This window comes from Ailuropoda melanoleuca, unplaced genomic scaffold (assembly GCF_002007445.2).
Source record: "Ailuropoda melanoleuca isolate Jingjing unplaced genomic scaffold, ASM200744v2 unplaced-scaffold9223, whole genome shotgun sequence".
In the NCBI taxonomy this organism is placed as follows: Eukaryota; Metazoa; Chordata; class Mammalia; order Carnivora; family Ursidae; genus Ailuropoda; species Ailuropoda melanoleuca.
In genome coordinates this window covers 308310-332335 of record NW_023254685.1, presented here as the reverse complement: position 1 = coordinate 332335, position 24026 = coordinate 308310, and the positions used below count along the sequence as shown (strand labels likewise).

General features: G+C 49.1%; 1 protein-coding gene across 3 annotated transcripts in view; it reads left to right on the top strand.

Annotated features, from left to right (window-relative positions):
- Positions 1 to 6754: 6754 nt before the first annotated feature.
- ARHGEF4 (Rho guanine nucleotide exchange factor 4) overlaps positions 6755 to 24026 on the top strand; it is a 233643-nt gene continuing 216371 nt past the window's right edge. For all 3 annotated transcript variants that reach the window (XM_034653501.1, XM_034653500.1, XM_034653502.1), the window contains exon 1: positions 6755 to 6865. In XM_034653501.1, the coding sequence (XP_034509392.1) occupies positions 6827 to 6865 (39 nt within the window). In that variant the 5' untranslated portion in view covers positions 6755 to 6826. The remainder of the gene's footprint in view (positions 6866 to 24026) is intronic.

Below are 24026 nucleotides of genomic sequence, written 5' to 3'. Positions count from 1 at the left end.
CCTGACACTGAGAAGGGATTTGCGTGGTACAGGGGAGCCAGGGGAGTCGGGAAGCACGTGGGGCAAGGACATTCCATGAGCAGAGGAAGGCATGGCCAGATGTGAGGAAGCAGCATAAAGTGACAGGACAAGGGCCAGGGTTGGCCAAGAGGAGACCTGAGGACCCTGAGGTTGAGGTTGTGTCATCCTCTCTCTCTTCTCTCTGCTGGGCCTGGACACAGGTGAGCACTCACAGGACACCTTCAGGTTAGGCCTCCCATGCTCTCACCCTGCCTGCATGATCCCTGCACCCCAATCCTCTACGTACTCCAACGACGAGCTCCCCCTCCCCCAGAGGCAGGCACCCTGCTGTCATGCCCTCTGAGTCCCCCAGGACTAGACCCAGAGTATCACCCCAAACTTCACATGTTCAAAACTGAATTCCTGTCCTCCATGCCCACCTTCCCCAGGGGTCTTCTTATCTCACTGAATAGCATTTTCATCCTTCTATCAGGCAAAAGAAATCAATTTCTTTCCCCAAAGCCCTACACCCAATTTACCAACACTTCCTGTTGGATGTACCTCTGAAACGCGCCCCAGTCCACTGCTCCCAGCCACCTGCACTGCTTCAGCTCTGCTCCAACATTGGGCCATCTCCCCCCTGGAGGCCTCCAAAGTGATCTTGAAAGTCTGCTTTCTTCTGTATCTAGCTCAGTGTCTTGTCACTGCCCTCCTTGTGGCCTCCTGGGACCTCTTCTCTGTCTCTATACCTAACCTCCCACCTCATCCCCAACTTTCTTTTCCACTTTCAGCATTTGCACACAGGTACCACATGGGAACTTGGGCAGAATCTCCTGCCACTCACATCTTCCCACCATAAGGGAGGGGGTCACAGCTTTGCCTTGGGCTGCATGCCAGCCACAATCGTGCCCTTCTCAGCCACTTTGGAAGGGGTGGGCATTCCCCTACAAGTGTTCATAAAAATACCTGGTCTGCTCACTGACTTCAGGGCTAGCGTGGTTACATAATCATGACACTGTATGTCAAGACTGTGAGGACAACAACACTGAGAGTACTATAATCACCCCATTTCACATATGGGAACACTGAGGCACAAGGGGTTAGGTGACTTGCTCAAGCATGCACAGGCAGTGGTAGAACCAGGCTCTTATGCACTGTTGCCTCCTTCTTTTACCCCAGGCTGGAGACTCCATTGTCCTTACACAGAACAGCCTAATCTAGCCCACATGCAAATGTGGTGGGGGGAGAGGAGAACACAGTAAGGTGCACGGCAACCAGGCCCCTGTGTGGTGGTTAGGAGAAGATGCCAGTGTCCAGAGAAGTGGTGTCAGCTTGGCTTCTCAGACCAGGCAGAAGAAGATCAACTGGCTAGGGTGGGGCCCATTTCTAGCCATCCCTGCAGGACGGTGGGCCATATAGAGAACCCTGGACAGAGGACTGGGCTCGGGGCTCCAATCCTGCCTCCATCTTGTCTAGGTCTGTGGCCTCTGGAGGAGGAAACAGGGCCGATGGTTTCCAATCCCAGTTTTGCCCATCCCTGGGCTGTCCCACCTGGCCTGGGCTCTGTCTAGCCTTTGTTCACTGTGAGGGGACTATAGATAGGAGATTCTGCAGGGGTCACTACCTCAGAGACCAGCACCCTCATGGGAATCCTCACAGAATGTTCCTCCTGGCTCTGCTGCCCTCAGAAGCAGCCCAGCCCAGGGTCCAGCAGAGAGCTTGTGGGGACACTCCACCCAGCACAGGAGCTCTTCTTCCTTGCCGATTCCCCAGCTCCTTTCAGGGTCCCTTCTATGCAGCTTCACAGAGACCTCAGACCACAGGGCTCACTCCTGCTCTGCTTGGCTACCCAGACCCTAGTTGCACCCCACACTCCGGTCTGCCCTCATCTGTCCCTGACCACTAGGTTCCAACTGCTGGCTGCCCAGGGGCCATCATAGAAGGTGCTTCACCTCTCAGAATCCTGATTTCCTCAGGTGGTAAGAGAAATAGAGCTAAATCTTCTTCCCTCCATGCTTTTCTACATATTCTGTATGAAAGTTTTCCATGCACAGCCAAGGAGCATGCCCATCTTCTCTCGGTGGTTGTTCTAAATTGCTCTCCTGGGCCACCCAGGCAGTGTGTCTGCAGGGCCTGCCTCTCCTGGCAGGAGGACAGGTGTGGAGAAAGAGATGAGGGGACAGGGCAGGGATTTTAGAGAGACAGCCATAAAAAAGAGGGTCCAAAAAGAGGATGGGGGAACAAGGAGAGGGAGTGTGCCAAGGAGAGCAGAGTGTCACAGGGTAGGACCCTTTGAGCACCCAAGTCACAGATGAGCTGCTTCCTCACCAGTGAGTGGGGCTGATACTCAGCCTGAGAGGTGGTGAGGTCAGGTAGGTGAGCTGCCTGGAACAGAGGAGCCTCTTGCCCTGCAGTTGTGGCACATGGGGAAAGGCAGAAGGGGATAGGAATGGTGGGTGGCAGGATGAATCCTTTGCAAGTGGCTCAGCCCGAGGGCCTCATTGCCCCCTTTTCCTTGCACAGACAGCTGTCCTGAAAGCTTGGAGCCTCAGGACTCTCCTAGGTGTTTTGCTGAGCTCCTGACATGTGTATCAGCCTCTGCTTGACTCTGCGCTCTCAGCCAGCTCTCCTATATCTGCCACCATCACAAAGTTCTTTACATCAAGGTCCATCCTGGCTCCTATCTTAGCTCTAAGCACTCAGCCAGAGTTCATCTGCCTACTTCTCCTGATGGCCCTTGGAGGAAACCAGAATGGGCTCCCCCAGGGCCTTCCCTAATTCCTTTCTGCCCTTCCCACACACCACTATTTCAGGATCCCAATTCAGTTTGGAAGCTCCTGAGGAAAGCATTTCAGATTGTCCCAAGTCCCCGTGAAAACCTGACTTACAGAGTTGGGCATGACAGAGCCAAGGTGGCAAGGGCAGGAAAGCCCCTCTCTTGGGCACTCGAGGGAAGGAAAGCCCCTCTCCCGGACCAGCCAAGAGGGGACACCCATGCTGCCACATCTGTCTGGTGGCTGACCACCAGCAGCTGTGTCTCCTTGTCTTTCTGAACTGGGTCTCTGCAGACCTGCCCTTATATGGGGGTTCATTTGGTCTCTGTTCAGCACTTCACATTCACCCCAGAGAACAGCATTGTTTGGTGTCAGCCTGGCTTTCCAGCCTGGGGAGCTCTTTCAAATTCTGTTTCCAATATGTCTATGATTTGTCACCCATCTGGCGACAGCAGTGCAGGCAGGCAGCTTCTTGCCAAGGAAGCTGAAGGCTCATCCTCTCCCTACGTCAGCTCCCATAGCAGACACATAACTGGAGACTCAAGCAATTCTGGGTTTTACATCTTGGGAGTTGATCCAGGTCCAGGGACAGAGGGCCACTGGCAGAGGCTGAGGCAGGCTAGGAACAAAGTCAAAGTGCTTGGGCCTGCAACATGTCCAAGGAAAAAACCGGCACTGGCCTCTCCAAAAGGGTAGTTTCTCTTGTAGAGTCTTGGCTGTGGCTGCCAGCTGCAGTGGCTGCTTCTCCTGCTTTCTGCCTCTTCCCTGAGTCAGCATCCCTTCACCTGCCTGTGGATTTGTGACCTACTCCACAATCTTCCAAAAACCCCATCCTGTGAGATTAACTGTAAGGGGCCGTTGTCTTTTGTGATCCAGCTTCTGGCTGGTGATGTAGGCCCCCCTATATGTGTACTTGGAGACTTGGGACAGAGATGTAAAGCAATTGAAGGAAGGTCACCAGTAAGGGAAGCACAGGGCACTCCTGAACCCTGTCTGTGTGCCAGAGCCCATGCTCTTCCTGCTGCCCCAATGCCTCCAGGCACCTGGTGCAATGTCTTGCTTCTGACCACTTGACTCACCCCCTGACTTGCTGAACCCGCTTCAGTGTTGTATGTGACAGATTCAAAATCGGGATCATAGAATTTAAACACGGTGCTAATTAGAAATCATGTTGTGCAAATCCTTCTGCAAACCAGAGGCCTGCTTTTTGGTTTAATACACTATTTATAGAATATTTTTAGGTTCACAACAAAAGTGAGAGGAAGGCACAGAGATTTCTCATATGCTCCCACTCCCACACATGCATAGCCTCCCCATTATCAACAACCCCACCACAGTAGGACATTTCTCATCATTTAACCTACATTGACACATCATTATCATCTGAAGTTCATAGTTTTTATTAATTAGGGTTCACTCTTGGTGTTATACATCCTATGGGTTTTGACTAATTTATACTGACAGGTACCCGCCATTGTAGTATTAAGCAGAGTATTTTCACTGTCCTAGAATCCTCTGTGCTCTGCCTATTCATCCCTCCCTTGTGTCTAACCCCCAGCAACCACTGATCTTTCCCCTTTTATCTTTTAATAACAAAAGGGAACACACACCTTCTAACTCCACAATACAGTCAAGTTCTCTCAAAATCATGTTCTCCAGAAGAAAAACTCAGACATAAGATTACATTTGACTTACTTCCCCTTGAACATCCAGTGTTGTCATTTCCCCAGGACTGCTGAGAGATTAAATGGCAGAAGATATGGCAAGGACCTGGTCCAGGGCTGAGACTCACTAGGTGCTTGTAAGTGGAACTATTAGGATGGCTATTATCTGACCTGGGGTCTGTCCCTCTGCTAAATTCTGAAGCTGGCCCAGACACCAGTTCCTGGACCGAGGATTCTCTGAATGCAGTCCCAAGATCAGCAGCAGCAGTGTCCCTTGGGAACTTGTTAAAATGTAAATACTCAGGCCCCACCCTAGATGACTATCCAGAAACTCTGGGGTTGGCTCAGAAGCCTATGTACTAACACACCCTTCGGGTGGTTCTGATGCCTGTTCAAGTCTGAGAATCTGTGATCCAGGGCTTCCTCAGCTGGTCAGAGAGGAAGTCCAGAGAACGTTGGGATCTGTGGCCAGGAATTTGTGAATTTTCATTAGACACCCCCCCCCAAACTTGGGCTTCAAAAGACAGGGAATTAACATTTGCTGAGTACCCATGAGGTTTAATTTATCTTTAATCTCCATAGCAACCCCATCAAGCAGGTCTTCTCCCAACAGGTTTACAGGGGTGCCTGGGTGGCTCAGTTGGTTAAGTAGCCGACTCTGATATTGGCTCAGGCCATGATCTCGGGGTCCTGGGATTGAGCTCTGCTTCTGGCTCCGTGCTCATCCAGGAGTCTGCTTAAGGATTTTCTCTCTCCTTCTGCCCCTCTCCCCACTTGTGAGCACTCTCTTTCTCTCTCAAATAAATACATCTTAAAAAAAAAAAAAAAGGAAACACATTTATAAGGGAGACCAAGATCACACAATTTGTGCAGAGCACAGGCAAGCATCCAAGTGCAAATCCCATGCCTTTAGTCGTACCATCATGGGCCTCAGGGAAACGCAAGCAAGGACAAGCTAGGTCCATGGGCCCTGGGTAATGGAGAGTACGGTTGGAGACCCAGGACTTTCAGATGATCTCATGGCCTTCTCCTCTGCTTCCAGACCCCACAAACTCTGAGCATTTACCTTTCAGGCTTTCTGCTCTGGTCTGGCTGCTCTGAGGGTCTGGAAAGAAGCAGAGGTAGGTTGAGTGCGGGGGGAAAACCACTCCATCCGGCAATACTGGACATGTGCTGCTGATTAGGAATAGCATTCAAAGAGGCCAGGAACTGGGGAGGGGTGCAGGCATGGGCAGGGATATGCACAGCCAGTCTGGTTAGATGCTATAAGTACCCATAAGACTCTGGATACCAGACTGGTAGGCTTGGAGCAGGACTTCAGTATGACTCTTGGCACTTTTCTATCCTGGGTCCCTTTTATCATTAAAAAAATATATTTTTTTAAAATTATTTTTTACAACTGTGTTTGTATAAAGATGACTATAATCCAGGCTGAATATTATTATCATTATTATTTTACTCAGGTTCTTTCTTTTGTTTTTAAAAGCAATTAAAATTAAAATATTTTAGTTGGTTCATAAAAATATTGTGGTCTTAGTGGCCAGTAGGAATATGTCTCCTGGATAGGCCTCGTGTGGCTAAACGCCAGAGAAAACAGCCAGGACTTCCCTTTGCCCCTTAGCAGACAACTGCTCTGCCCTGCTTGGGGGATGATTCTACACTTCCACTCTACCTGACGGAGCACATCTGGAACCCGAGAGAGAGGAGGAAGAGTGAGTTCTGGACTAAGAATTAGGTCCCAGGGATTCCGGTTCAAAACTTGCTTCCCACCAGACGTGTGAGCTCAGACATGTTACTGAGCCTCTCTGGGACTCAGTTTCCTCACATGGTAAATGAAAACGTTGGGTAAATGTTCCGTAAATTCTCAAAAATTGACAAGCAAAGGTCCCAGGCAGGAAGAGAGGCCGCCCTTCCCCGGAGTGGGGGCAGAGACAAAGTGCCTGATGAGGGTTTGGCGGACAGGCCTAGCGACCCCGCGCGACGCGCCTGTGTTCTGTAGGTGCGGATGTGCAAGGTGCAAGTTCACTTGTTCTTTCTTAGGAAACACTCCCACGCTCCCAGTCCCGGCAGGAACTTCGCGGGGAAGGGGTGTGGGAAGGTGTTCCCTGGGGTCCCTGGGCCGCGTCCGCGGGTGGCCCCGCGTCTCCAGCTCTGAGGGTGACCCACACCCAGAGCGGGCGGGGCGGGCGCCTAGGCGCGTCCCGGGAGACCCGCAGGTGCCCGGAGTGACCCAGCGCGGAGAGGCGGGGCGTGTCGGGGGGCGGGAACCGGGGCGGGGCGCTGGCTGGCTTTCAGGGAGCGCCGGCTCGGCAGCTCGGCCCTCGGTCCTGCCGGCTGGCTCCGGCGCCCCGGCTTTGCGGGCCTTGGCGCGGCGCCCCCAGGGCCACCATGCTTAGCATCGTGCACTTCCTCCGGAGCTTCTTCAAGGTAAGAGGAGGCGTCCGCGGCCCCGCGGTGGGCTCCAGGCAGCGTCTGGCCGAGCGTGGGGAGAGCCGGCGTGTTCCGCTGCGCCCTGGGCCAACTGCTGGGCACCGCGTCGTTGGGGGCACCTGCCATCCCCAGCTTTCCGACGTGCGGACCGGGAGACCGAGAGTGTGGCCGCCCCAACCTCAGGGAAGGAGAGGTATGGCTCCCGCGGGCCAGCCTCTGCCGGGGCAACACACCGCCCGGTGCCCCACCTCCCTGGCACCTACTGGCCCTAGGCACGCAGGGCGCTCGGCAGCCTAGGCTCCTGCAGGACCGCCAGTTCTGGGAAGGACGGCTTGTGCCTGACCCAGTAGGTGCTCAGAAAGTGGTTGATATTACCTCCGCTGAGGGTACCCAAGGGTAACAAGGGATGGAACCAAAGAGGTTGGGGCACCATTTTGACGAAAGTGTGTCTAAGCAGGAGGAGGGGAACAGGAGCCTGAGAGAGTGTTAGACTTAGGCCCAAGGTTATACCCTCCCCAGATCCTAAGTCTCTGACTATTCACAAGTGGCCATGGGGACCCAAACATCTGGGGTACCTCTACGTCCCCTGCCCCCAACGGGGGTCCCCCAGGTGAGCAGTCAGTTCCAGGGCACTGTCAGAGGGGTGGTCATCTGCAGTTGCCAAGCTCCACCTCCACAGGTGAGCAGAGTGGGAGGTGGGTGGGGATGGCTCTGACCACCAAAGCAACTGCATGTGAGAGAAACCAGGAATACCTGCCAGAGTGACAGAGGAGTGGGCGGCTGTGAGTGGGCCAGGCCAGACAGCGGTGAAGTCTGTGGTGGGAGGTCCAGCTCTGTGTAGCTCAGAAGTCACCTTCTCCTGGAGGTGCAGACTGCACTGGTGAGTTGAGGGGTTGAGCTCTCTGGCTCGGAGAGCTCTGGGGAAAGTGGCAAGAAGCTAGATGACCCAGAGCTGGGACTGGGCCCAGCTGCCCTGAGCCTATTTCTCAGCCAGTGTGGATGTTCACACCTTCCAGGATAATTACTTGTTTACAAACATCAGCAGAGGAGAGGGATGGAGTCTTTCAGTCTTGCAGGGGACTCACTTATGCTAGTGAGTGCAGGAGATGCCTTTGGAGAACACAGGAGGAGCCTGACCCATGTCAGAGCTGTGGCTCTGAACACACGGGCGCCCCCTTTTGAATTCTAATTCTGTCACTAACAGGGTATACAATCTTGGGACAGAACCACTTTGGTCTTTGTTTTCCCATTTCAAAAATGTAGATGAGAGGATCTTTTCACAAAATGTTGTGTTTTTATAAAGAGGTGAATCTGGGACCCTGTTCCTTCCCCATTCATGGTAGTAGCGGCAGCAGGTCACCTGGGTAAATGGAAGTTGGCCAGGCAGAATCTGAGACTCCCCGCTGGCCACAGAAGCTCATGGAACAAGCAGGTGGAGCTGGGGAAGAGGTCATTGGATATCCCAGGGCACCTGCCTTGCCTACCTACTGACTGGAGCTTCCTTGGACGGGGAATCTTTGGGAAGGTATTCTCAAGGGACACACCGTCTCACATTCCCAGCCTGTTCCAGGACGGCGTTCTACCTCTCCTTGTGCCCAGACCCCAGTGCTGGTCCTGAGATACCTCACCTCTCTCTCTCTCTGCACATATGGGGTGATCGGATATACACTCAGAGGATCTCCCTTTCTGCTGTCCTTCAGAGCCACCCTTGGGAGGGGCCTTAATACCATCACAGTCTACTTCTGGCTGTGCAGGTATATCTTGCAGAGCCACCTATAAATACAGTTCACACATGTTCTTCCTCAGACACTGGTCATAAAGAATGCTCCAGGAGGCCACAGGTGTGGGAGGTGAAGGGAGCCTCCTGCTCAAATCACTTCCTGATCCCGCCTGGGCCTGGGCCTGTATTCACCATTGATGGGCACCTGACTTGGTTGTGGGTTGATCAAGAGCACTGCTTTGTCCTAGGAAACTCAGATCCTTGGATCCCACAGACAGACTCAGGTAGCAGACACACAGTCAGTCTCCACCAAAGCCCAGGCCAAGAGCAGCCCCTCAAACTCCAGGTCCCGGGTAAGACTTCTGTTGGGACTTGCTGCAGTTTTTACATAGTGTCCAGCTCTGCCATGGGCACTCTCATGCCGTGGGGTCCTCAGAGTGTGACAGAGCTCCCCACAGCACAGGTGGATCAGAGACATTCTGCTTGCATGGGTCCCACATGAAGCTCACTGCCTTTGGGATCACCTAGCAAATGAGTGGGAGTAGCACACCAAGGAAAAAACATGTTGCTTCAAAGATGGCATCTCTCATCAGCATTGCCAGCTGGCAGAGAACAGTGCTATGGCAGTTTCCTAAGGTGTTGACACTCTCCTTGCCACAGTATTTGTTGATTGCTTTGGGGGTAGGGTGTGTCTTTTTGGTCCTCCAGGGACATAGTTAGGGGCTGGTGAGCAGGTTGCTCTTGATGAATCCACTCCAACACTCTATTCCTTTAGGTATTTGGATTCCTTCAAGGAATTTCTGACTTTTCTGTTTCATTTCATGGGGGTGGGGCAATATCAAGCTGAGGTTTTAGTCAACCAACACATCACCTGCTGGAATACCACCTGCCTCTCGGAGGTAGTACACTGACTCTAGAGTGGATAGGTACACCCATGTCAATGCATTCATCCTAACCCAGAATGGGATTCTTCCCTCCTTGGACAAATACTCTCAGAATCCATTTCCACCAATCTCCTCAGCTTCTTGACAGTACAGATTAGCAAAGTCATAATTTTCTGGAACATGAGCCTTTTCCTCAATAGTTTGATTTTATAATTGGTTCCCACGGTCATGCTGAGATCTGACTCTACTTTGATCCTTGGGCAGGGGTGCCCATGAGGAGAGCTGGTCTTACTTTACAGAACAGGTGCAAACAGGCTCTTGAAGCAGCCAGAGAGAGGAGCAAGGACTCAGTAGGTTTGTGAATCCTCCTCTGTTAGGGGTAACAGAGCCTCGTTCCTAGGACCAGGGGTCCAGCCCTTACCTAAATGGTGCTCTAACTTTCACTCAGGAGCAGAGAAGCAATCCATTCAGCGGCCTTTATAATTCATCAGCCCACAGATGGATGGAATCAGATTTTGGTTTAGGGATGTCTTGACACTGCATATATGGTCATAGTGAGTCCCTGGGAGCTCAGAGATTTGACTGTTACTCGCCCTTTAAGCTGACCAGAGCAATTAGAAGAAATAAGCCCACCCCATAGTACTTGAATTCTTCATTCCTTTTTCTCAGGGTTTTTGTAAGAGTCACTTTTCCCCTAAAAGTCCCTAGTGGACATTTGACCACAGCTGATTTGATTAGGGGTTTGCCATGCATGCAGTGGGATGCCAGAGTTCCATAACTTAATTCCCGATGTATTTTCACTGCCAGTGTCCTTAATCAGGTGGAATAACCAATCCAAGACACTCCCTTCACCTTTCCTGATGGGTCTGTCACCTGAAATCATCCTGGTAGAATTTCTTTACTAGTGAAGGCTCTCGGTTGCAAAAGACAGAAATAGACTCCAGTCAAGTGAAAAAGTAACTGTCTTGGGGCGCCTGGGTGGCACAGCGGTTAAGCGTCTGCCTTCGGCTCAGGGCGTGATCCCGGCGTTATGGGATCGAGCCCCAGATCAGGCTCCTCCACTATGAGCCTTCTTCTTCCTCTCCCACTCCCCCTGCTTGTGTTCCCTCTCTCGCTGGCTGTCTCCATCTCTGTCAAATAAATAATAAAAATAAATAAATAAATAAAATAAAATCTTAAAAAGAAAAAAAAAGAAAAAGTAACTGTCTTGGCAAGCTGCAAGGTAGCTCATAGGACCCAGCTTGGGCAGGGATCTAGAGAGGCAAAGCACAATAAGTCCTTTTAGGTGGGCCAGCTGCTTAGGATGCCCCTGGGGGACACTCAGCTCTAGCGCTCCTCACTGAGAATACTTTCTAGCTCCCTCTTATAGACATTTAGGTGTGTCCTCAAAATCTAGGGTCCTGGCTGGAACTCAGCTGAGCTGCCTTTGAAAGGTGGGAAGAGAGAGTATCTGTCCCTTTTTTATTTCTGAGACGGGTGGGCCCCAGTTTCTCAGTTCTCTGGGATCCCTTCACCCCCCCACCCATGATCAGGACTGTTGTTCAAATGCTGGGCAGGAAAGCAACAAATACCCCCTCATGGTGTGCAATATATATATCACGGGTCATCAGGTTGGGGGCTCCCCCATGCTCACAAGGTACCCTGCCCCAGGGTACGTTCACTGCAGCAGCCTCTTGGAAGTTCCCTGCCCTATTTCTCTTTTAGGACGCAGTGTTACCTCCAGGAAGCCTTCCTTGATGCCTCCCCACCCCCTTCAGGCCCTTCTCTGTGCTGTAGCTTGGCTTCCTTCAGTCATAGGAGCATACTGGCTTATAATTATTTGTTACCCCTACACACACACACACACACACACACACACACACACACTTATTTATTTATTTTAGGTGGGCTCCATGCCCAGTGCAGAGCCCAACACAGGGCTTCACCTCACAAACCCAAGGTCAAAACCCAAGCTGAGTTCAAGAGTCAGACATTTAACCGACTGAACCACCCAGGTGCTCCTCTCACTCGTTCATTTCGATGTACCTTTATTAAGGGTCTCCTTATTGCTATTTCTATTTCTCACTGTTCTTAGGAGACCCTATGACCACACAGTATAATTTCCTCTTCCCTCATGTTCCCAGCTTTTCTGTCTTACTCTGTGTGTGATATGCCATACACACTAACACAAAAGCAAGCCTGGTTACCTGAGGCAGTAGCCCTCCTGAGCCACAATTACCTGTCAGAGCCACTGGCTACACCCAGACCACGTGGGTCAGAATTCAGGGCAGGGGCCTAAGCACTGGCTTCTAGGCTCTGGGGTGACTTCAGTGTACAGCCTAGCTGAGCACTCCTGTATGGTAGACCCTGAACTGCCTGCACCGTCCATCAGAGCAGGGCTGTTCTTGAGGCTTCTCTTGACTAAAGAGAAGCTGAAGTCAGACCATACATTGCCCTCCAACCCCCTACCAGCCTGTGATAACTGAGGTGGGGAGCATGTGCCTTCCTGCCCCATCAACACCACCCCGTTGGCTGTAGTGAGTGTGGATAAACCCCATCAGTATACCACTGTAGACCCATCCCACCCAGGCTGGCTCGATATGCCTTGAGCATCATCCATTGTTTGTACCAAGTAGGTTGATTGGTCTCTCTTTGACAACTTTTGCCTATGAGCTTGAGAAGGGATCTTCTTGGAGCAAAGTCTGAGTCTAGAAGCCACCTGCTATGGCACCTGCCCCTCTTCCTGGGTCCCTTTGTGCTGGCGATGGGCTCACGGGGCCCCAGCATGAACCTGCTCTCCCATGTTGCTCAGTGTTCTTTCATGCAGACCTGTCCATCTCAGGGGTATTGTGGAAGTTAGCTTGATAGTAAAAGCGTGGGCTTCCCCCAGCACAAAGCAAGCACTCAACATCTGTTAGTTTTCTCCTTGTGCCCTTCTTCCCTCAACAAATGTTTTTTCTTATAACCAGTGGGGCTGAATGGGAACCCATGTCCTGATGCTGGGCTGTGAGGGTGCTGCTTTTGCTGATGCTGTTGGCTACAGGTCCTGATGTAGGGACAAAGTCCCTGTTCAACAGGAGATCACTGGCTTTTAGCAACTCACCTCAGAGTGGTTCACACAGCCAATAGGAGAAGCCAGGGTCCTGGCAGCGGTTTTCTCTGTGTGGACACTGAGGCTTTTGAGAAAATGGGAAGCAGCTAAATGCTGGTCTGTCCACACCATAGACTGCCATGCAGCAACCGAGAGGGTGAGCTTCTGGTGCCTATGCCAGCCCGGGTCTGTCTCCGGAGAGTTAGGCGGAGTGAGAGAAGCCACAGTGCTGAATGCTTGCATTTATCTAAAATTCCAGACAGCACCGATGAATCTGTAGTGACAACAAGCTCATCAGTAGTGCCTGGGGCAGGGCGTAGGGCAGGTGGGGGCAGGAGAGTGGGGGGACAGAGGGACAGGAGCTGTTGGAAGTGTGCATTGTGCTGAGCATGCTGATAGCTTTACGCTGTTTACACATGTCAGAAACCATCCAGTCATACTTTCAGTGAGCACAGGTGTACCTGTCAGCTGCCTCCTGTCAGTCACACCTCTGTCGAGCCACGCTGTCTCCTTGCAGAACCAGCCTGAGGTCTCCGGGCCAAAACCTCTCAAAGCACCCTTCCTTCTCTGAAAACAAGTCCCTTCCTGGGTGCCACTGGCACAGAGATGGTGATGGTTAGTGAGAGCAAGGTGGAGGCCCTGTCTGAAATAGAGAAAGGTGATTCTGACTCCCTGGTGTAGTGCTCCGCAGGACACATCCTTAGGACAAGCATGACTGTGCATCATCAACGATGTGTCATTTCTGGCTGGTTCTGTAATAGGTGTAAGGCCTGGGCACTGTGCCCACCTGGGGTGCTTGGTCATCTGAGACCTCACTCCTGTGAGTATGCAAATGCCTCCTTGCATGTCAGTGTGGTGGTTTTAGCAGGACTGACTGTGGCAGTTGGGTCTGGTGAGGTGGGTTTGGGGAGAATTGTAGAAGCAGGGCTTTGCTTTCCATTTGGGTGTGGGAAGGAAGCAGGGGCAATTCTGTGACTGTACAACTTAAGAAATCTTTCCCAGCACAAGGGACAACTCTGAGGCTAAATCTGGGACTGGTAAAGTGGCAGCCATTGCTCAGAGTAGCCAGCACGGGGCTGTTGGGTCTTTGTGAGCTGGAGAATGTGCATGTTCCATCTGTGCCCTGATGTGAATATGACAGGTGCTTGTTTCTCCATCTTGGTCCCAGAGCGGCGCTGCCTAAAGGTGATGTTCTGTGACATTGTTCATTCCACAAGATGATACCAGGGCCCAGCTGTGATACCAGACCAGCTCCTGCATGTTTTGTCTGGCTCATTTGTAAATGAGTAAGGTACATACCTAACCCCCAAAAACTTTATTTTTTTTAATAATATTTTTTATTATATTATGTTAGTCACCATACAGTACATCCCTGGTTTTTGATGTAAAGTTCCATGATTCATTAGTTGCGTATAACACCCAGTGCACCATGCAATACGTGCCTTCCTTACTACCCATCACCAGCCTATCCCATTCCCCCATCCCCCTCCCCTCTGAAGCCCTCAGTTTGTTTCCCAGAGTCCATAGTCTCTCGTGGTTCATTCCCCCTTCTGTTTACCCCCCCCCCTTTCTTCTTCCCTTCCTTCTCCTACTGATCTTCCTGCTATTCCTTATGTTCCACAAATGAGTGAAACCATATGATAATTGTCTTTCTCTGCTTGACTTATTTCACTTAGCATAATCTCTTCCAGTCCCGTCCATTTGCTGCAAATGTTGAGAAATCGTTCTTTTTGATAGCTGAGTAATATTCCATTGTATATATGGACCACATCTTCTTAATCCAGTCATCTGTTGAAGGGCATCTCAGCTCCTTCCACAATTTAGCTATTGTGGACAATGCTGCTATGAACATGGGGGTGCACATGGCCCTTCCCTTCACTACGTCTGTGTCTTTGGAGTAAATACCCAGTAGTGCAATTGCTGGATCATAGAACTTTATCCACAAATACATGACAAGACACTCCCAGCCCTGGTTACTACAGAGGGGGCCCAAGCAGATATTTCTGGAAAAGCCCTGGGGTGATTCTGCTGTGTGCCTTGACTAAGAGCCTACATATACTCCTGCCTTGCAGAGTCCAACAGAGTTGGTGCTCTGTGCCCCTCCCTCACCCACTCCCCTAACCAAGCCAGCTCCACTCTTCCTCAGGTTCTCTCCTCCTCACTCAAGAATCTGACCTTTTCCAGCACTGCAGGCTGTCCACATGCTGCTCAGTGCATGAGCCAAATCTCACTGGGGGGCAGCTATGCACCCTGTCTCTGTCCCTTAATATCTGCTTTTTACCTGGAGATGAATGCCTCAACCTCAAGAAGCGAGAGGGAGAGTGTGAGTCCTCACAACTTACTGGGCAGAAGCTGTGAGACAGAGAGACAGAGGAGGTGTCAGTCACCATAGTGGACTTAGGGGCACGTAAATTCCTAACTGCATATTTGGTATAACATAGTTATCTAAATCCTCAGTCTTCGTATCTGTAAAATGGGATAATGATGTCTCTGTAAGACGGTTGTGAAAGTCAAAATGCTCATATTTGTAAAAGACCTGGCCTGGAGACCTTGAGTGTTCCTGAGGACTAGACTCCAAAGCACATTGATATTGTGTGTGATATTGTGTCCCCTCCTGGGTCTACCCCAGTCCCTTGTCTGTGAGTTCTGGAGTTTATAAAACATCAGGTAAATGTTCATTGGAGAAAAAACACTGGTTTAGAGAAAGGTTGGCCTCCAGCTGGAGGGCAGTGAGTAAGACATGGAGAAGGCGGTCACTGGGAGGGCAGCTCTGCCCCACCCCTTTGTGCAGCCTGGTGCCTCTTCCCCTGCTCCTCCTACACAGGCCAGCCTTTTAGCCTCCCCAGAGGTCCTCCCCCAGCCCCGTCTCAGGAACAGGGCAAGAGCTGACTTCTGGCAGGGAGTTCTATGGGCAGACATATGTGGCAGGTCACCTCTGGGTGAAGCTGACTGGCCTCCTGCAGACCACAGATATGGGAGAGGCCCCATGGGGAGCAAGAATTCCTCAACACAAAGGGGAAGGAGACCTGGATGCCGGGACATTGGGAACAGGTGGGGAGGGGGCACTGAAGGCCCCAGTCTCCAAGGTAGGGGTGGGGTTGTATTTGCAGTGTTGGTAGCATTTGTGTGAGACCGTGTTCTCTGGGGCAGATGTGCTCCTCTGACCACTGCTGTCTTTCAGGGCTGCCCTCTGTAGCTGCCGCTGGGAGTGTAGTGGTTCCCTCGGGCCAGGATCTAATCTAAAGTATCCTACGCTCTTGCCCGTTACACTGATTCGAACCCCAAAATTCAGTTCATTCATTCTAGCATATAGAATTTGCCAAGCCCTATTTGACCCCAGGCCCTGTGCTAAGGCGACTAAGCCATGAGCAAGACACAGCCTATCCAGCCACAAGCCCTGATAAATGATTCTGAGTACTCCTGAGTTATAAGGCCAGCAACCTTCTGAGTATTGAAGAGAGGATGTGAACTCTCATGCTGAAAACCCTCCCTGCTTTTGTGTGCATGTACCTTCTGCTTCCAATTTCAGAGGCCCACAAAGCTTGTGGATGGCAGGTTAAGACCCCTGCTCTGGATGGTGAGCTCCTAAGGACCAGGGCCACTGTTTCTCTTTCCCACCCCCAAGTGCCTAGCTTCGAGCTTTGAGTGAAGTGGAGGCTCTGTACATGTTTCAGTGACATGGCCCTTTATTCCAAGTCACTGAGACCTGGGTCCTAGGGGAGGGGTGGGTTGTCCATGTCAGCGGGACAAGGAGTCAGACACTACCCATGGGGGATGAGCTGCAATGGCGCAACAGTGAGTGGGGGCTTGGAGAGGTTGGGTTTCCCCAGGGATCAAACACGGGGAAGTCAGTGAGCCTGGAGGGGAAGTGGCCATGCACAGGCTGCCAGACCTGGCCAGGGACAGTGCCGGGAGGCCAGAGGGCCATGCCTCGGAGAAGCTGAGTGGGCTCTGGACACCTCTGATCCTCTATTCTAGCCAAAGTCATTGGGAGAGAGCCAGTGCCAAGGCACAGATGTAAGAAGGGAGAGACAGGCCCAACAGATGAAGAAGTATTGCCTGCCTGTGTGCACCCCAAGCCAAAGGGTGCCTCCCGCACTCATGGCAGAACTGGAGAAGACAACATGTGGGGTTGCTGCTCCCTGCTATCACTCTGTGTCTGCAGCCCCAGTCCAGAAGCTCCTCTCTCCAAGTCCAGTGGCCTGGATTCTGGCTTTTATGGCCCCAGGTATGGCCTTTAGTAGAGTGGAATCTTGGAGCACGTTTGTTCTTCTATAAAATGGGCATATTTTACCCCATGCAGCTCCCCCTGAAGAGTGATAGGAGAGCGTTAGGGATCTCAGGAAGCTTTGGCTCCTCACAGGGGTTTATAGAGAGGACACTGTGTTGAGTGTTCAGTGTCATGTCCCAGAGGCACAGAGACAGGCAGGACAGGGAGAATTCGGGATGCATGGAAATTTTCTGTACCCTATATAAGGGTCACTCCCTTTGCTGTCCACAGAGGCAGCCCTGTCTGGGGCCCCAGTGGCCCTAGCTGCCAGGTACGGACACAGCGGCAACCTACTGCTGGGGAACGCCCCAGAGGCCTGGTCCAGGTCACCTTTCTCCGTGGAAACTGAAGAGGACTCACTTCAGATTACTCAGGGGAGGCTCTGTAACTCCCCACCTTTCCTTGAGTGTAAAATCAACTTTTTAAAAACAGCTTAATACTTTTGAAATCAAGATGCACTTAGAATTGACGTATACACCTAAAAGTGATTCATTTTTCCCTTTTAAAACCTATCATTAACTTAGTGACTTCTTTGCATTGAGGAAATAGAATAGTTGTAAACCTCGTATATGATCAGGAAACATAGTGTGTGACATCCCCAGGAGACCCCAATTCTAGTCCCCCCACCACCACCCAGGGGGCTTGTAACTGCTGGGTCAGGCCAGTCTGGCTCATTGAGGGTTCTGGAGGAGCCTGGAATGCACACTTCCTGAGTATCCTCAAAGTGACACACAAAGATAGCTGGATAAGCCTCCCCAGGAGGAAGGAACAGATTCCCCAGAATTTCCACAGAGGATCCAGCCCCAGTCCCCAAAGCCACCTATATCACATCTTACTAGAAGTGTATGTGATCAGCATGATTTGTGTCCGATGGACAGAGTAAGAGCCATGTTGGCTGTGTGCTGTATCCTTCTTCATGTAGGTGGAGTCACCTGTCAGGGCGCTTCTGGTGACCCTTGTGGTCTGGAGTCTGCCCAGAGAGTTATTGACATGGACAGTGGCTGGGCCACCACATTCAAAGAGTGCTTTTCTGTGGCATCCGGCTCTAGGCTTCTCCAGTGAGCCAGGTCCTGGGACCCCCTCCAACTTGTCTATCACCCACAACTCCCAATTCCAAATCCCCCCAAGTTGGCCCAGTGCCTCTCTCAGGGCACACAGGCTCCCCTCTGGTCCAGCTGCATGTGTCCTAACACAATGGGCCACACAATAAATAAAACACACCACCAGCAGGTAGTGGAGACAGACTGTAGGAATGGGAGAGCCTCCAGCCGGGGTGATGCAGCAGCAGACAGGTAGGTGTACCTCCTAACAGAGGCCTCATTTTGTATATGAAAGAATTAAAACTCTTCCAGGTGGTGAGCACAACAGAGGTGGGGGAACAAGGAAGTAATGGAACAAGATCCAACTTCAAAACCCCCACATTTCTGCATATGGGCAGCCCTAGCAGTTTAGGCTTTCCAGTGAGACGCTTTCTGGTGATATTCTGAGGCCAGCCAGGGCCTCTGTCGCGCATGTGCTTCTGTGTCAGAGGAAGAGGACTATTCCTGTGCAGGGCGTGGTGTACTCCAGGCTCCACCATTCAGCCTGCAGAATGGCCTGGGCTGGGACCTGGGACTGTCATGCCTGCAGACCCACTATAAGCAGTTCACTCAGTTCCTCTGAGTAGGTCTGTTCTGGTGCAAAACTAGAGTAACTGTCTTGCTGAGTCACCCCTCAGGGCTGGGGAAAGGTCAGATGGGATGTGAGGTTCTCTAGGTTTGTGCACTGTGTAGGGCACTAATCAAAAATCAGGAGTCCTGACTGCTATTGAAGTGCAGACGTGTTTGCATTTGGAGAAGGACAAGTGCTGACTGTAGCTGGGATGGGACAGGCTGTGTATGACCAAAGGTCAGCCTTTCCCTTCCCTGCCGTGGGGTGAAGAGAGAGACATGATATGGGAAAGACAGGACAGAGAGGACGCAAATCAGGACGTGTGCATAGATGGTGACAGACATCGTCTGCTGGCCACAAGTGGGTGAGGCCCACCTATTATGTGGCTTGTTATTTCATTTGTTGGGAGAAGGGCCTGGGCCGGCTCCGCACCCCGCTCTGGTTTGCATTAGTAGATTGTGCAGTGTTGTTTCTTGGGCAGCTCTATCTTTTCAGAACAAGGCAGGCCACACTCTTCCGCATGAGATAGACAACTAGGATATGTAGGCGAGGATGTGCCCCAGTCAGTGCCTGGGAGCAGTTCCTTCAGCTTGGGCAAACCTCTTTTGCTAGGTTTAAGGAGAAGCAGGAGCTGCTACCAGGGTTTGGGTGGGCAGCTTCATGCTGCCTCTGGTCCAAGAGATTGGAGTGGAGGAGACTCTGGGCCTCCAATGTACCTGTGAAGGTCAGAGTCCAGCATTTTGTGGGTCACAAGAAGAAGCAGAGCGACATCAGCAACATGGACACATGGCTACTGTAATCCTCCTGACTGCTGCCGTCATCAGCTCATCTGTGGTTTAGAGCAAGTCACTGACCCTCAAGGGCCTCTGTGGACATAGCCAGCAGGAAATGTGAGGATGTGAAGACTCACCGTGCCAGTGTCCTGGGGATTCTGTAAAATTCATATGACATCATGAGTTAATGTCTGTACACTCAGAGATTGGGAGTCAGAAAGACCTCTTTCAGAATTAAATGCCACCAGATAGTAACTTGTGCAAGTAGCTGGGGCAGATCGTTGTTCTCAGCTTCGTAAAGATGTCTGTAGAATAAAGACAAAACCACCTGCATCATTTTAGGATTAAATAATGTATAAAAAGGTACAAGACATGTGGTGAGTCTTTCATAGTTAGCTATTTTGTTATTATAGATGTTATTTTTATAATAGGAGAGACAAATTCCTCTAACTTCACAATTTTCACTCAGAAGTGTTGCTGAACAGCTGCCCTGGGCTGGCCCTGTGCTGGGAGCGAGGGTTCCGAGCCATGCCGTCCCCTCAGCAGAGCCTGGAAGTCTAGTGGGGAGACAGATCAGCCGATAGCAGCAGCAGCAGCATCGACGGCAAGAATAACAGCAATGCCTGTGCAGCCGGGGAGTGAATGAAAAAGTGGTCAGAGTTACGGCGCCAAGGAGAGGCAGCCCTCAACCCTGCCTGGGGAGGAAGGGGAGACTCCTGGGGAACCAGGAAGACTGAGAGCTGAATAGGCCATTATGCACAACTGTGGGAAGCACTGGTGTCAGGGGTGCCTGCTGCCTACAGAACCTCAAAGAAGGCTGCACGGCTAAGGTGGGACTTGAGAGAGACTCTGAAGAGTGAGTTGGGGGGAGCCTGGTGAAGCAGGAAAGGGCAACATGCAAAAAGGCAAAGAATCAGTGAGGGTGTATGTCGTGAGCACGGGAATCTCAGGAGAAGCACAGGGTATGTGCAGGGCCATGGAAGAGAGTTCTGGAAGCAGAGTAGGGCCCAGACATTTCCTGAGGGTGGTCGAGAGCTGGAGTGGTGACACCAGATGTGGGTTGTGTCCTGCACAGGTTATGATTAATTGAGAATGAAGCTGTATTGGACCTTACCAGATGATAACTCAAATTCATAGATGGAAATGAAGAGAATCAAAAATGGTAAATAAGAAGGTTAATATAACAAACTGTAAATACATACTTCTCTCAGCTTTTTAAAAAGGTATAAAATTGGAGGCGCCTGGATGGCTCAGTCAGTGGAGCGTCCGACTCTTGTTTTTGGCTCAGGTCATGATCTTGCGTTGTGGGATAGAGCCCCACATCAGACTCCAAGTGTGGAACCTGTTTCAGATTCTTTCTCCCTCCCCCTCTGCCCCTCCTGGCTCACACTTGCTCTCTCTCTAAAATAAGTAAATAAAATCTTTTTAAAAATTTATATATATATACATATATATAATTGTATAGAGTAATAATTACTAATTTATATATACTGTATAAAGTATATAATTGTATAGAGTAATAATAATATATATTATATATATATAATTGTATAGAGTAATATAGCAACATGTTGATGGGTTTGTAACATCTATAGACACAGTGTGTACAAAATTAATAGCACCAAAAAAGGAGAAAAAAGCAGAGCTATATAGAAGTAAAGTTTTTATATCTCATTGGAATTAAGTTCATATAAATCTGAAGCAGATCCTGGTAAGATAAGATGAATATTGTAAGCACCAAGACAACAACTAAAAAACTAAAAAAGTGTGTTTAAAAAAGGGGCATTAAAGGAATTAAGATGTCATGCTAGAAGATATTCTAAAGGCAAAGAAGGCAGTGAAGGAGGAACAAAAAAGACATGACACATAAAGAACACAAGAGGGGAAGTGGCAGATCTCATCTAAAGCAGAGATTGTCAGAATGGATTTAAAAAAAAACCCCAAATCAAAAAAACTACATCCAACTGGAGGTGGTTCCTGACTTGTGATGTTTCCACTTACTAATTTTTCACTTTATGATGGTGCAAAAGGAATACACATTCAGTAGAAACTGTACTTTTAATTTTGAATTTTAATCTTTTCCCAGGCAAGTGATATGTGTTAAGCTACTGTCTCATGACGCTGGGCAGGAGCAGCGAGCACAGCTCCTCGTCAGCTGTGAGACCATGAGGGCAAGCAACTGATACACTTACAACCATTCTGTTTTTCATTATCAGTAGAGCATTCAATAAATTACATAAGATAGTCAACACTTCATGATAAAATAGGCTTTTTGTTAGATGATTTTGCCCAACCATACATTAATCTAAGTGTCTGAGCCTATGTAAGGTGGGCGAGGCTATGATGTTTGGTAGTTTAGGCATATTAAATGCATTTTGACTTATGGTATTTTCAACTTATGATGGGTTTATTGGGATGTAAGCCCACTGTAAGTCAGGAACAATCTGTAGATGCTGTTTATAGGAGACAATTTAGATTCAAATACACAAATATGTTGAAAGTCAGAATGGAAACATATACTGTGAGAACAACATGAACAGGAGTGACTATACCAGTATCAGCCCAAATAGGCTTTAAAACAAAAAATTTTACTACAGATAAAGAGGGACATTTTATAATGATAAAAAGGTTGATCCAGCCAGATGATATAATAATCGTAAATACATATATACTTACTAACAGAGTCCCAAAGTATAAGAAGCAGAAATAGGCAGAATTGAAGGGAGCAATAAACAATTTAATAATAATAGTTGGAAACTTCAGTACAGACTTTAATTAATTGATAAAACCACTAAGCAAGAGACCAACAAGGATACAGAGGACTTGAACAACACTGTGAACTATTTAGAATTAATAGACATCTATAGACCATCATTACCCCCAAACAAAAGTAGAATACATATTCTTCTCAAGTCCATATGGAATATTCTCCAAACAGACCATATGTTAAACCATAAAACAAGCATCAGAAATGTAAAAGGATTGAAATCATACAAAGTATTTTCTTCAACTAAAATGGAATTAAGTTGGAAATCAATGACTGAAAGACATTTGAGAAATGACAAAGAAACATAAAAATTTGGTCTTACTTCAGTGAAAAACTTTTATGCTGCAAACAAAAAAATACCATCAAGAAAGTTAAAAGTACACAGAATGGGAGAAAATATTTGTTAATCATATATCTGATAAGACATTTATATCCAGGATTTACATAAACAAGCCTTACAACTCAATAATAAGAACACAACACAAATGTAAAAGTAAGCAAAGGATTTTGAATACATATTTCTCCAGAGAGGCTGTACAAGTGGCCAATAAACACATCCAAATTTGCTCAGTGTCACTAGTCATTAGGAAAATGCAAATCAAAATCACAGAGATAGCATTTCACACCCACTAGCATGGCTGTAATAAAATATACAGAAGTGTTGGTGAGGATCTGGAGAACTTGGAACCCTCATACCTTCCTGGTTAGACTGTAAAATGGTGCAGCCACTTTGGAAAACAGTTTGGCAGTTTTTCAAAATGTCAAACACAGAGTTACCATATGACCCAGCAATTCCACTCCATGCATTTATCCGAGAGAAATGAAAGCATACATCCACACAAAGATTTGTACATGAATACTCCAAGCAACTTCATTTATAATACTCCCAAACTATGAATAACTCAAATGTGCATCAGCAGTTGAGAGGAAAAACAAATTGTGGCATATCCGTACAATGGAATACCGCTCAGCAACAAAGGAATGAGTTATTGACACATACAACATAGATGAATCTCAAGATAATTATGGCTGGTGACAGGAGCCAGTCACAAAGATGACATAATGTACAATCCCACCTTAGGAAATACCCAGAATAGGCAAGTATATAGAGACAGAAAGTAGGGCAGGTTGAGATGTGTGTGTTGGGATGTGTAAGAGGGAGGGAATGCTAATAGGATTTCCTTTGCGGGGAGGGGAAACATTTTCAAAGTAGATTGTGGTGATGGTTGTACAACTCTATGAATTTATTTTTTTTAAAAATCCAATTGTCTACTTTAAATGGGTAATTTGTATGGTATGTAAATTATACCTCAATAAATCTTTAAAAAGGTAAGGAGATATAAGTGACAGCATCTGGATTTAACACCTTCCCTTTGATGGCAGAGACATGAAATGGCTTTGTGTTCTGGGAGTGGAACCCATCAACTGGCCAGCATTTCTCGAATATCTCTGTCACAGGCAGAACTTCTACAATGCTGTAAAATACAGACTTGTGATCCTTGTCCTCACAGGAGGAGCTTGTTATTTAAGCAAGGGTTTGATTAGGAAATTTGCAACCACAATTTGAAGGATTTGGGGAGGGTTAGTATAATCATAACAGACATCTCAAAAGAGGGAAACATTTGCCCTGGGCCTTTACAGATAGGTGGGCTTTGAACAGATGGTGGGGGTTTAGAGAATTGTTTTCAAGTGTTCCATCCCTGTGCAACCCTCTCAGGTGCCTTCTGACACCACCCACAAGCTATTGGGCAGCTCTAATTGCTGGAAAGTCATTCCTTGTATTACATATAATCTTTCTCCTGTTCGTAATACTGTCTTACCAACTATGCTGAGTCTCAGAAATAATGTTCAAAATCATTAGCCATCAGGGAAATTCAAATCAAAACCACCTTGCGATACCACCTTACACCAGTTAGAATGGCAAAAATTGACAAGGCAGGAAACAACAAATGTTGGAAAGGATGTGGAGAAAGGGGATCCCTCTTACACTGTTGGTGGGAATGCAAGTTGGTACAGCCACTTTG